Source organism: Mirounga angustirostris, unplaced genomic scaffold (genome assembly GCF_029215605.1).
Source record: "Mirounga angustirostris isolate CCGP_5_RB_7025 unplaced genomic scaffold, mMirAng1.0.hap1 SCAF_5, whole genome shotgun sequence".
Taxonomy (NCBI): domain Eukaryota; kingdom Metazoa; phylum Chordata; class Mammalia; order Carnivora; family Phocidae; genus Mirounga; species Mirounga angustirostris.
This window is the reverse complement of record NW_026991713.1, coordinates 121,317,822-121,332,857: the sequence shown is the minus strand read 5'-3', so window position 1 is coordinate 121,332,857 and position 15,036 is coordinate 121,317,822. Positions and strand designations below refer to the sequence as shown.

The window sequence follows — 15,036 nt, the reverse complement described above, 5'->3', positions numbered from 1 at the left end:
TTTGTGGTAAAGTGTAGTTGTAATGTGGAATCTGAAACCCTATCAATGAAGTCTTTGCATTGCTACATTAAAAATTCATTGGTCTATCTGGCACTATGAATGGATCATTTACCCATGTGTGATTCTGTAGTGTCCTGCATTTTTTCATTCAGAAAATTGCTGAGTTATGTAGCTTCTCAAATGTTGAAACATTTCTTTACGCAACATAAAAAAATTTCATCAGACAAGTCTTTAAAATATTGGGAAGCTGTTGTGCTCATGATGGAAAATATGTTTTTCAGAATTCTAACTTTAGTTTGAAAGTTAAAATTTTATCATTAGCAAGAGATACTGTCAGGTGTTTTCTCTGGTATCATCACCCTTTCTTATTCATTTTTAGTAAAATGTCTGCCAAATGCCCTAGTCTGAATAACCACAGGCTGTCATTCATTCAAATAAAAATGCTGTTCCATGAAAAAAGTGGTTAGTTTAGCATGCAACTCAGTCTTGCAGTGCCTTTCCACAAGACAATATGCCCTTCAATAAGGCATAAACGTGCTTTATGCATAGTTCTCAGATTATAAAAACCTTGCATGAACAGTTGAGATTTAATATAATCAATTTTGTCGCTTCAGCAAGGTCATTTTGAAATGAAACTGACTTTTCAAAATGTTTACTGCAAATACATGGTGGTGACAAATGTAACATACAGCTGGGTACCATTGTCTTGTTTCCTGCTAAGGCACTGACAGTTTTAACCATCAGTGCAAATATCAATACAGTGAAAAAGTCTGTTAAAATAAAAATTCATTGATCTAGCTTGCATTTGAATGAATCTTTTACCAATGGGTTTTATTATTATTATTATTATGAGAAGAGTTTTAAATTTGTACACCCCTGAAGAGGTCTTAGGACCTCCAGCAGTCCACAGATCATACTTTGAGAAACACTGCCCTTAAACCACTAAATATTCTTTCTAGCATTACTTGAAAGGGCTAGTTAATGCTCTCTCAAGTACATGTATCATCATTTAACCATTATCCTATTATTAGACATTTAAGTTGTATCTAATTTTTCATTATTACCAATAATTTCTGATGAGCCTCTTTCTATATAAATCTTTGTTTTCCTCAAGATTGACTCCTAGTGATTTTACTAGGTCAAGAAAGATTTTCAAAGGGTGCTATCAAATATATTTCCAGAGGGACTCCAGCTCTGCATCTGGTTCCTGTTAGGCAGTTGTGAATGTGCTAACACTGCACTCAGATGAGGAGAAGCCGAGTAGAGACTATGCTCACATTGGCAGCATGGGGTCTCCCTTAGGTTAAGCTACAGGAACTTGGGTCAGCTTTATTCACACTAATTGCATCCATATTCCTGGGCATGTTCCTATTTAGGCACTCTGCCACAGCAAGATCGCATTAAACAGTGACAGGTTTTGTAGTCGGTGATATAAATATATAGTAAATATATAGTCTCTCATTTATTCCTGCCTGAAGAGAGTAGGAGAAAAATATGACAGCTGCTGTGTCATGTGAATGAGTTTAGCTAAATCCAGTGTCCCAGTTGTTTGGTTTTGTGACCCCAGATGATTAATCCTTTCCTCTCCTTTTTGTGGTATTTCTGGTTATGTTTGAAAAACCAATCCTTTATGAACTTTTTCACCCAAACATTTGGTTCAGCTTGTTCCTTAAGGACTTGGAAATGAAAACTGGAGGTCATGGGCATTCCCCTCTAATTTATCCCTGCTTTTTAAAATTGGCTTCTTTTCTTTCTTCCTTTTTTTTCCTCCCAGATTTACTTCTTAAAAAAAAAAAAAAAAAAAGTCAGTATCTTGCTAGAAATAGAGACCATGAATATGTCATCATGATTTTTTCCCTTTTCTTCTTTAGCAGTAGTCAGATTATATAGTATTTTACAGGAGCATACGTTCAATGAGAAAAGTTGATTTAACAGACTCAATTCATTCTTATAATGCCTCATGATGTTATGTGATTTTATTCTACCTATAGATTCTTACACCAGATTTAATGTCCGCTCTGTAATTACCGACTACAAATTGTAATCTTGATGTTGACTCTTTTATAATAAACACAAACATGAAAATGCTCCCAAATCAAAGTCTCTGAGGCACAGTCGTGCTTCAAGGGTTCCATGAAATTCATCCCCCTCCTTGCTACCACCTTCTCCTAGATAGTTTTTACTGAAGCATACTTTGTCATTCAGTCTGATATTTTGAAAGATATTAATTGAAGCAACCTAGTGAAACCCACTGTGTCCTCTCCTAAAATAATGTTGTGGGGACTTGTTGCTCTTTTAGCCTAGATTACACGAAGAGGATGCACACATATATATGTCTTCTCTCCTGAGTTGGAGATGTGCTACTAAGCACCTGCTTTGTTTCTTTTTGAAAGTACTACCTATGTAACTGATTGTCCTGCTTAAATTTAAATTTAAGAATCTTAAAGTCAAAGCTGTATCCTTCATTTAGTAAATATATAGTCTCTCATTTCATGTACTGTCCCATCTCACTGCATCTGGTTCTATTTTCCAGTTCTCAGAATTCCTTTTGCCAACTTCCTATCTCCTTATTTATTTTATTGTACTTCTCTTTGCAAGCTAAAAGATACAGAAAGAACAAAGTGAGGTCTTATTACAAAAAGAACAGAATAAGGTCTAAATTTTATAATTTGTAATAATTCTCCTTAAAAAGGGTTTATTCAAACAAGCTAAAATTTGGACTGGAAATGAAAAGAGACCAGGTGTAAAATAAAACTTGTTTAAGGCTTAGAGAAAAGAAAAAAAGATGATACATGTGAATCATATGGCACTGACGGTTGCATAGGAAAACATGGTGCATCGGGCGCCCGGGGGCTCAGTCAGTCAAGCGTCTGCCTTCGGCTAGGGTTATGATCTCAGGGTCCTGGAATTGAGTCCCCCATCAGGCTCTCTGCTCAGCGGGGAGTCTGCTTCTCCCTCTGTCCCTCCCCCTGGTCATGCTCACTTGCTCTCTCCCTCTCTCTCAAAAATGAATAAATTAAAAGAACTTTTAAAAAAAAGGAAACAGTGCATCAATCTAAAATCAGGAAGCAAAAAAGAAAAATCATCATTCTTTAATCTTTATCATGGGACAGAGAAAAAACTAGTAATACCTTGGTTAGGACACAATTATTTCTTTAAAAATATCTCTTCTTGGGGCACCTGGATGGCTCAGCCAGTTAAGCGTCTACCATTGGCTCAGGTCCTGATCTCGGGGTCCTGGGATTGATTCCCATATTGGGCTCCTTGCTCAGTGGGGAGCCTGCTTCTCTCTCTGCCTGCCACTCCCCCTGCTCATGCTATCTCTCTCTCTCAAACAAATACAATCTTAAAAAAAAAAAAAAAGATTTCTTGACAGAAATATGTTTAATGAACATTAAAAATAGATGAATAAAGTGGAAACCCAGCAATACTTTATTTTTATTAAATTTTATATTTTCCTTTCATCTGAAAGATTAGCACACTCAGAAAGGCTGAGGCATACTAACAAAGTCTTAAGACTAGAAACATTTGGAAAATCCAAATCGAAGAGTTTTAAATGACAGAGGTGGAAACAGGGAGAGTGGAATTGAGATATACTTCTCTGGGACACCCCAGATTCACCATTAATCAGGGTAAGCAAAATTTAATGTAATGGGCATGACTCCCAGAATAAATGAATTATATCTCCACCACTGAAATGACTGTATTTCATAATTTAGATGTATCCTTTAAAAAAAAATGTCACGTATAACTTTTATGGTTAGGAAACATTTTTCCCCAACAGTAACAAATCAAATACTTCATAGCCTGAAAATTTATTTCAAGATCCTTATACATGGATGTTTCATACCTCTCATTTTTGAGAGATACATGAGATATGAGGAACTCAGACCTTTACTTTTCAAATATTGTAAAATGAGTTATTTGTACTAATTTTCTCCAATCATATGACTTTTTCAGTTTCTAAGTAATATAAAGAGATAGAAGGGCCACACCTATTCTTTTCCTCTCATCTTTAGGGAAGCCCCCAACCTACTCATCTGGGCACTTAATCCACTGAAAAAAGAATGGAAAGAGAGGGCAAAAGTAGGCTCCTGGCCCACTTAAAGTCTTGGGCTAAGTGGAACAGAAACCTAAATACCAATGTGGCTCTGTGATATAAACAGTAAAAATGATTATCTTTTCTCTGTGGGAATTGATGAAGTATATTAGTGGGAGTGGGCATGAGGGAACAGAACAGAAAGCAGGTTAGTGGATTTTGTTCCATCATAAATTCTTTGGCAGAATAACATTAAGTTATTCTTTCCATAAATATTCAGTTGATTCCTACTGCATTAGGTACTGTGATAGAGAGAAGAGTAACCAGACATGGTCTTTATCCTCCAGAAGACTTGTGGTCTAGTAGGGGAAGAGTCTCAGTTGCCCTATCTGTAAAATAGGCATGAACAAGATGATTGCAAAGGTCCTTGCTAGCTCTAAATTAGTAAGTTGATATTAAAAAATAAAAAAAGTACTACAGTGATTATTATTACTATTTTGATACTTATTATTTTTCTTTATCCCAATGTCCCTTCATTGAACCCAGGCTTTGAGGTCTGGAGAAAGTAGCAGAAAGTTTTAAAAGAAAGATAGAGTTGACAAAAGGAAGAAAGAATAAGAAAAGAAGGTAAAGAGAATAGCATTCAACTATTACCAGGCATCTACTTGTGGTAGACATTATATAAACATATAATTTCATTCAAAGAGACAGAAGTCCATTAGCTGCCACCCTCCAAAAGAAGTTCTAGAGGTAGGAACTGATCAACTTTGTAAGTCCAAGACCTAACACAATGTTTTAGTACACAGTGTTTGTTCTAAAATTATTGGATACATTTAAATTATAAAACATGATAAATAACATCAACATTCTATCATTCTGCCATCTTAAGAAATGAGTCATCACTTTGTAGAGCATCATTTTCCTTCATGTACTTAGAACAATCATTTCTTGTATTTTAGAATATTCTTCAACATTTAGAAGCAATATATACAAATCATTTCATTAGTGGAAGCATGAGAACAGATTCCTACAAACACAAACACACATGAACAGCAATATTTTTTGGTAAGTAAATTATCATGTTATTCCTTCAAATCACCTTGATAGCTACATTATGATTACCTCAATTTCACAGGGTACAGTTCTCCATACTTTTTAGCATACAGGCTTTTAGGGTAGAGTTTTACAATACAGTCCACCTAGAATCATCACACATTGCCGTCTCAAATGGTTTTTCCTCTTATTTTATAATTTGTACTAAAATTTTGAGCTCATTTTGCTCTGAGCATTTTCTAAGCCTATTTTTAAATATGAGAAAAAATTGTGACAGCTTGTTCCCCTGAGATAGTAGTGGGGATGAAGGCATTTGGTGGATTAGACTAAGAAGCCTGACCAGTTTCTCAGACACACAAAATGACATACTATCAACTTAGAGAAAAACATGTCTGTTGTTAACAAAAAGAAATTAAACAACCCACTGATAACCAAAAACAGCAATTAATTTGGTAAATAAAAACAGGACACTCCCAATAAAACTAATTATAAAAGTGGATTACAATTACTAATTAATAAACTTATGATGTATGTAAACAGATGTTCATTTTGGAGTATAGACTTCTCAATAGAAACAACTCAGGCACTATCATTCTTTCCTGTAATCTTCCTGATAGCCATTCTTCAACAGAGTGATACTTATGCTCACTGTCACCTTTTCTTTCAACCTAAATAAAGGTTTATTCACTTATCTAGTCTAAAGATGGTCACATTAAGTGACAATCAGACTCTACCCTAAAACTATCCTAACACTGACATATAAATTTTCCTTATACACTATCATTACAATTCAGGGTTTTGGGGGGGTTTTTGGAATTTTTGTTTGTTTTAAAAGATTTTATTTATTTTAGAGACAGAGAGAGAGAGAGAGCAAGCACACATAGCAGGGAGAGGCAGAGGGAGAGAGAACCCCAAGCAGACTCCACACTGAGCACGGAGCCTGACTCAGGGCTTGATCCCAGGACCCTAAGATCATGACCTGAGCCAAAACCAAGAGTTGGATGCACCCCACAATTTAGTTTTATATTAGTAAAGGTTTTAGCCCCAAGAAGCTAGAGATAAATGTGTTTATCAATAAGAAAATTTAACCAGAGCAATTAGACAAAATAAAAAAAACATAGGAGGGGATGTATCTTTATGAATTAGTGTTTTTGTTTTCTATTATTTTTTAAAAATTTTTATTTATTTATTTGACAGAGAGAGATACAGTGAGAGAGGGAACACAAGCAGGGGGAGTGGAAGAGGGAGAAGCAGGCTTCCCGCTGAGCAGGGAGCCCCATGCGGGGCTCGCTCCCAGGACCCTGGGGTCATGACCCGAGCTGAAGGCAGACACTTAATAATTGAGCCACCCAGGCATCCTGAATTAGTATTTTTACTTTCTTTGGGTAAATACCCAGTGGTGCAATTATTGGATCATATAGTAATTCTATTTTTTCAGGTTTTTTTTTTTTTTTTTTTTTCAGGAACATTCATACTGTTTTTCCACAGCGGCTATACCAATCTTCATTCCCATCAACAGTGCACAAAGGTTCCTTTTTCTCCACATCCTCACTCAACACTTGCTAATTCTTGTGTTTTTTATTTTAGCCATTTTGAAGTAATATTTCATTATGGTTTTAATATGCGTTTCACCGATCATGTGATAGAGACCTGAAACCATGTAAGTCCTAGAAGAAAATAAAGGCAGTAATTTCTTTGACATCAGCCATAGAAACATTTTTTTTCTAGATATGTCTTCTCTGGCAAGGGAAACAAAAACAAAATTAAGCTTACTGGCACTACACCAAAATAAAAAGCTTTTGCACAGTGAAGAAAGCCATCAACAAAACAAAAAAGCACTTACTGAATGGGAAAAGATATTTGCAAATGATATAATCTGACAAGGGGTTAATATAAAAAATATATAAAGAAGTTATACAACTCAGCATCAAAAAAACAATCCAATTAAAAAATGGGCAAAGGACATGAATAGATATTTTTCCAAAGAAGCCATGAAGATGACCAACAGACATGTGAAAAGATAACAATGAATTCTTAGATATGACACCAAAAGCCCAAGAGACAAAACAAAAAGATAAACTGGACTTCATCAAAAATGTTCATGTATCAAAGGATATTATCAAAGGGACAAAGGATATTATCAAAGGACAACCTACAGAATAGAAAAAAATATTTGAAATCATACATCTGATTAGAGTTTAATATCCAGAATATATTTAAAAAAACTCCTACAACTCAACAACAAAGAACAACCCAATTAAAAGCAGCAGACTTTTACAGACATTTCTTCAGGAAAGATATACAAATGGCAAATAAGCACATGAAAAGATATATAAATGAATAGGAACTCAGATACTTACATGTCAACATTCATAACATCAGTCACAATAGTCAAAAGGTGAAAGCAACTCGTGTCTATCATCAGATGAATGAGTAAACAAAATGTAACATATGCATACAATGGAGTATTATTCAGTCATAAAAATTACTGAAGTTCTTATACATGCTGCAATATGGGTGAACCTTGAAAACATTATACTAAGTGGAATAAGCCAGACACAAAAAGATAAAAATTGTACAATTCTACTTATGTGAAGTACCTAGAATAGGCAAATTCATAGAGACAGAAGGTAAATCAGAGGTTACCCTGGGCTGGAGAAAGAGGAGAATGGGAAACTATGGTTTAATGGCTACTGAGTTTCTATTTCTGGTGATGAAAACATTTTGTAAATAGACAGAGGTGATGATTGGATAACACTGTGAAAATATTGAAAGCCACGGAATATACACTGAAAAGTGGTTAAAATGTCAAATTTTATGTTATACATATTCACCATTTATAAAAACAATTAATATTACTAAAAATTGAATCATGTTTAAATGAGTAAATTTATATGGTATGTGATAACTGAATAAAGCTGTTAAAATATACATATACTAAACATTTACCTTAAAGTCATGTTTACTGGATGTAACATAGATGAGTTTTTGTTTTATTCTTTGTTTTTCTTCACTGCCCATTTATAGTAATTTCAGATACGTATTACAAACACATTTTTAATCAACACTAAAACAATTGTTAATAAGCCATGAAGTGAATTCCTTTAGAGTTATACATATGCTCACTAAATTTAAATCGGAAATTCCCATCAGAATTATCCTAGTTCTGTACTGACATCTCTCTCTTCAGCCCATTCAAAATGCCACCCTATACAGTTACTGTACATACTGGATATAGCAGGAGCTTAATAATAATTGAAGTGAATGCATGATTAAGTTATGGATGGAAAACTCATGTGATCCATGCTGCTTTTTTCTCTCTACTCCATATTTCTAAGTCAATTCCTTGCTGATTCCTGGAGGTGGTGAGATTCTTTGAAACCTCAACTCTCTTAGAGACGTCTGCCTATTGACAAATAGTGTAAGTTAAACATAGCATTTTTTAGCCTAATACAGGCTTATCATTATACATTACAGTGTTAGAACTGGCAGAAAACTTCACAGATATTTTGTTTTCCTCATAGAAGGATCCATCATTTTAAGTAAAATTGTTTATGTCTGAGTACCAAACTTACATATAATTGATGCATATGGAAAATTATATCATAGTACTTGAAATAGTAAATGTATGGAGTTGACACTAGAAATTTACTTAATATAAGTATCTATTGATGGTGGGTGATATTTTACAGTATAAACAGGAACTACATTAAAAATTAAGCCTAACAATTCAGAGGTTTCTCATATTTGGGGACATACCTTTGATGGGAAAAATAACAGTAGTTTGTGACTGCTAATGAACATAATTTAAAGGAGGACGAATTTACCATTGCTCACGTTCTACTAATACTGTGATGCTTTCCTCTTTTACTACAACTTCACATTCTTACCTTAAGTGTCACCCTTCCTTCTTTGTGGTCACCTGATCCCCAAAGCCTACCACCTATAGGTCTTTTTTTTTTTTTTCATTTTAATAGAAAATTATTTAAGACTTAAAAATCCTCTCAGAAGAAAATTAGCTCCAATAGCTGAATTTAACAGAGCTGGAAAACTGATCAATTTACCTGCCTTCTGCCTGCCTCTTGGTCTAGGTCATCCAGGGTCCCAGCTCCAAAGCCAAAAATAATTGTCTCACATCAAGATCTTTTGTATTGCTTGTACCTCACTTCTATCCAATTGACTGCCAAGCCTGTCCCTTCAGTTCCTGGTTGCCTGCCTGGCCTTTGGACCATCTATCCTATCTAGTCCCACAGTTTAGATTTCCTCTTGCTTCCTGATTTCATGCCTGATTTCAGCTGAGATTAATTTTTCTGAGCTGTGTCTGCATTCATCTGATCTTTATCTAGTTCCTAACTTCCATTTTGTTTTGTTACTCCCTACCTCAATGTTCAGTCTCTCCTGTGCCAGCCTTTGTTTTGGCATTGTGACACATTTTGAAGTTTCCCTTCAACTCCCTATCCCATCTCAACACTAAAAGCAACCCTGCCTGGCGTGCACCTAACTGTATCATTTACTGAGCTTACCACTCTGACAACTTTACACTGACTAGTCTTGGAGGAAGGAAAGGAAAAGAATCAAATATCACTTATTCAACCTAACTGTACAAATCATAAGTACTCACTGTAGCTAAGGAATTAACAGATACTTGTTGCCTCATCATTTGAGTGTATCTATGATTTTTTTTTCAAATAATAACCCACAAATATAGCTGCTATATATATCCCTATGCATTGATACCCAAAATGTAGACTCAATGACGGTGAACTGGTTAAGCTATTGAATATTTAAGCCAATTGTATAGAAATAGTAGAGATTAGGAAGCTTTGAAGACTGAATCCACAGGAAGAACATACTGCCAGCCAAACACAATTACCCAGATTAGGCTGTTGGACTCACTATGTGTTTTGGTAGATGACAATAAGAGGTCATTAACGGACGATTTCTTTTCAAAAAACAAATCAGTCAGAGTTTCCTCTTTACTGCCTTTTCCCTTAGGATTTAAGGCTATATTATTGACAGACGTATTGTCATTATACCCCGATTAGGCAAAAATATTCATGCATTATACATTTTTTTCCTCCTAGCTGCCCTCAAGACACTGGCAATCATCCTAAAATTGGTCTTTCCATTCTCCATTATGCTTGTGTGTGTGTATATATGTGTGTGTGCATATATGGGATCATTCTGTAAATCTTTAATGAGGTGTATTTAGTTATCTTGTTATATTTTTTGCTCCTGTGATGGGCATTTTTTATTCTCAACAGTTGTGACCAACTATTCCAGGGTTTGTTGTCTTCTAATAAGTCCACAGACTCTTAATTAAGTAAAGCACAAAAAGAAAATGATCATTTAGGAGTTCAGTTAATCAGAGTATATTAGCAGATCTAGACCAACATGTGAGATTATCAAGGACACATCTCTTTATGATTCATTTAAAGGAAACACTAACATTAAGAACTCTTCAAAACACATTTAAATTTGCTATTTAAAATGTTAAAGAATGACTCATTGCTACAGATCTTCATGACAAACACTGTCATGAAAAATAGTCCTCAGGATTTGGTGGTTTGGCATTTTTGAAGTCTAAGGTAGCCTTTCCATATAGCCAGTTCTTTATAATGTTGTACCCTTTGTATCACCTGAGTAATATTTTAAGAAATCAATTTTAAGACCAATTTATGCCATTTTTTATTTGCCTGCGTTTATTTGGATCTAAATATTCAGAGTTCAAATTATATTTACTTTCAAGAATGTGGTTGCCTTGGTGCCCTGCAAAAAAAATAATAATAATAACTTTACTTATGGTAATACATTCATAAAAATAAGTATGCTGGCTAGACAATGTGTCTCTCAAAGATGTCTACCAGAAAATAACCTGGAAATGTATTGTGCTACATTTCAATACTTACTCTTTTTTTATGGCCCTGTGTGCTTTAAGGAAAACTAAAGGAAGTGTTAAATGTGCATTTGTTAATCCGGTTTATGGGAACTGGAGTGACCCAGAGAAAACAGAGGTAAGTGGTAATGGTGAACTGTACTGTTTCAGAAGCAGAAACACACACACACACAGTGTTGTTTGGACATGTCCATATCATGGCTACAAGGAACATTTTAACAGAGTTATTTTATTGGGAATGGGAAGGAGTTTTAGTCCTTCTAGATGTGCAATGAGAATTTTCCATTCCAGGGCAGATTCAATCTGTTTGTAAAGTTAGTTCACTGTTAAGTGGCTTTGTGGTCACTGTTCATACTCAACAAGAGCTGACAAATCTGGAAAATATCAGTTTAACCCAGAGTATTAGTCAGCTACCCATAGTAACTCTTTATTGACTGTTCTTTGTATTCTATTCCCAAAGACAAAAGGGAGGACAGCATTCTGTGCTGTGCTTTAAATTTAGGTGTGAGCAGTAAAGGGCTATTACCTGATAATTTAGAATACTAAAGGAGAAATTAAAGTGTATTCATCTTTCTTGGGACCTTTTAGGGCTATTCTTTATCAGTGCACTAAGTAGACTAAAGAGAAAATGAAGTAAAATCTTTCTCATCTCTTTCTTAAGTAGATAATATGAGCATTCACTTAGATATCAAATAGGATTAGCCATGACACATCACTTCTTGTCTACGAAAACCTCCTTACATCTGATTTTAGAAATATTTTATCAGATTCATTCTTGTCAAAGTGAGTATATAGAAAGCTAAAGTGTTCATTTCTCCTCTATTATTTTTAAAAAGAATAGGCCACAAACAGTTGTTACCATTATTTAAATGAGTAACAAGGTGCCAGATTAGATGATTTCTAGTAGTTTTGGAACCTTGGTTGATATGGCTGAAGGCTAACACTTGACTTTTTAATTTGTGTTTTATTCAATAATGATGTCATATATACTTTTAGTATTATTTTGGTAGGAATGAAAACAAGGAATATTTCCCAGAACACTGTCAAGTCAATCAAGACACAGAGTAAAACTTACAATGTAGACCCCCCCCCTTCAAATGGATAGTCCATAAATAAATGCATATTTAGGAAGCCGAAGGTATCTTTTTGGCAAAGTAGGTAGGTGTAATACAAACCTACTTTCATTTTAGGAAAGGAAAGAAAATTTAATCTTTTTAAAAAAATCTTCAGTTTAACATTTAGTATCCGAAAGATACAAATGATATAAGGAAATCAAATGTAGTGTTTTAAATTTGGCATTTTTTATATTAATATCTTATAAACTTGTAATAATTAAAAAGCTGCTAGGAGGGTACTGTGCATCTTTTACTTTCTACTGAGAAATGGTCTCTCTGGCACACGGGTGGGGTTCATATCAAAGACCCACCTTTTAAGGTGCTTTCAAAACTCTATTATGTTTGCATACGGCAGTCAATTGATGACCAGAGAAACTTGGAAGCAATTTCCTTTTTTCTATCCAAATAAAAAAAATAATTCCTCTTTCACATTTTTTACCTTCCATTAAGAATGGCTAGAGAAGAAATTCTGCCACAGTTCTTGAACTTTGTTGCTGCTTTGATTTCTATTGTTTCAGAAAACAATGACTTTGTATACATATAGGTATACTACATATACCTTTCCTGACTTTGTAACAGAGAAATAGACTTCTCCAAAATACTCTTCCAAAACCTCTTAGAGAAAATTCTCAAATCCTGATATAGAAATTGTAAGAATAGTATAATGAACTGCCATGTATCCATCTCCCAACTTCAATCATTATCAACCCGTGGTCATTCTTGTTTCACCTCTACACCACCCATTCCCACTATACACCAGAATGGTGGTGTTGGTTTATTTTTGTTTTTTTAAGACTGTTTTGTTTAGAGCTGTTTTAGGTTCATAGCAAAATTGAGCAGAAGGCACAGACAGTTCTCATATATCCCCCCACACACAAACACATGGTCTCTCCCATTATCAACATCCTACACCAGAATGGTACATGAGTTACACTGACAAACCTGTATCTTCCCATCATCCAGAGTCCATAGTTTACATTAGGGTTCATTCTTGGTGTCAACCAGGTTATTTTTAAACAAATCCCAGATATCATTAAATTTCATCTGTGAAGACTTAAGTTGTAACATTAAGGGATAAAGACTTTTAAAAAATATAACCACAGTATCATACCTAAACCTTTAATAATTCCTTGATGCCATTAAATATTCAATCAGTATTCAACCTACCCCAACTGTCTCATAAATAAATAGGGGGGTTATATTTGTTGCTGTTGCTATATTTTTAAAATTAGGATGGATATAAGGTATATTATCCAAATTGATAGACATGTCTCCTAAGACTCTTTTAAAATCTCTAGGCTCCATTTTCTCTCTCATGTTTTCCTTGTACTTTCTTTGTTGAAGAAATCAGTGTTTGTCCTATTAGAACTTTCCACATTTTAGGTTTTCTAATATACTCTGTAAAATATAACTCTCTCAACTCAAAGTCAGGTTTATTTGTTTTGTATTTTGTTTTGTTTTGTTTAACTATGATCAATACAGCAGACTTAGAGAAATCAGCACCTCAGAAAGAGGTAGTCCAGATTCTGCCACTGCACTGCCCCATCCCACCAGAGGTGAGGCTAAGGCAGTGACTCCTATGCCCCAAGGGCCTTGGACACAGACCAAGCTTTGGTCTGTCAGCAGTGTAGGCAGTGTGGACTGTAGGTACTAGGGGGAGAGTCAGGAATGTTCTAGTTACTACTGCAGTGGAAATCCATTAAAAACTCATTGTATTTTGCATGATCTGGAAAGAAGTCTGTTACTTTAGTGACTAAAATCCTAACCTCTTCAATGTGTTTTTCTTTAGAGTTCTGTATACTCCTTCTCAAATCCATTGTATGGCACAACATCAGGATGCCTGGAGACCATATCTAATCATCTGAAGTACCATCCAAATCAAGTATGATCTAGGATATGCAGTTTGAGAAAATCCTACTCTGAAACCTGATAGAAACTCATCTTATGCAATAGTAAAAATAGAAGGGATTCAGAATACTAGTGTAATTATTACAATTACAAATAAATTTTCTTACTGAATATATTAAATGTTTTCATGGAATCTGAATCAGAACCTTATATTCTTTGTATATCTGAATATTTTAATAAAATGTTCTACTTGAATTTCTTGTTTTCTTTTGATTTTCATCATGGTTATTTTTTTAAATTACAAATCAAATTGTTTTATATCCTGAATATAAATAAGTGTTAAAATGCTTATTTAAATGAGATAGAGCTTAAAAACAAGAATAAGTGAGTATACAAATTAGCAGAATGGACAAATCATACCAATCCTAATACACATAATCATGACTAAAAGTTATTTATACATCTTGGAAAAAATGTGAAATTGTCAGCCTAAACTTGCCTTTATTCAAATAATTATTTAACACACATCTTCATATAGACATAAAAATAATACTGAAATACATGAGTTAAAAAGCTTTGGACTTCAAGAAACTGAAAAATCCCTACACCAATTGTTTAAATAATGTGGCAATTATTATCCTGAAAATCAGGAAATTGGGAGATAGAGCACTTCTTTTGGTTGGTTTTTGCAAAAGCCCCATGCCTTCAGCAAGGACTCTGGTTATTTGTAAGTTTCAGTTCCTAGATTTTGTTCTCAGGCTAGCTCCCTGACAGGTTAGAGGACAGCTTTATAAGCTGCAGCACTGTTGCATTCACGATAAAGTTCAGAGGCAGAAAAGAGGCCATTTTTCCTCGTGTCACTAACCCTTATCAGGATGCACTCCCAGCAACAGCACTCTTATCGGCCAAGAGAGACATGGAGCCCATGCCAAGCCAACCTCTTCAAAGGTGATGAGGCCACCGTGGCTGGCGGTCACCCTTCACTATACCCACTAGGCTAAGAACAGACCCGTGAAGCTCTCTGACAAGTACTTGAGGGAAGATACTTGAACAAAATTAGAGGACAGTTAGGATCAAGAAGGTGA

The 15,036-nt window shown here is 34.7% G+C and overlaps 1 protein-coding gene across 1 annotated transcript in view; it reads left to right on the top strand.

The window, feature by feature from the left end:
- Positions 1-14,094, top strand: part of MALRD1 (MAM and LDL receptor class A domain containing 1) — a 790,469-nt gene extending 776,375 nt beyond the window's left edge. The window contains exons 40-41 of the mRNA XM_064590300.1: positions 11,031-11,106; positions 13,893-14,094. Coding sequence (XP_064446370.1) covers positions 11,031-11,106; positions 13,893-13,991 — 175 coding nt within the window. The 3' untranslated portion in view covers positions 13,992-14,094. The remainder of the gene's footprint in view (positions 1-11,030; positions 11,107-13,892) is intronic.
- The last annotated feature ends 942 nt before the right edge of the window (positions 14,095-15,036 follow it).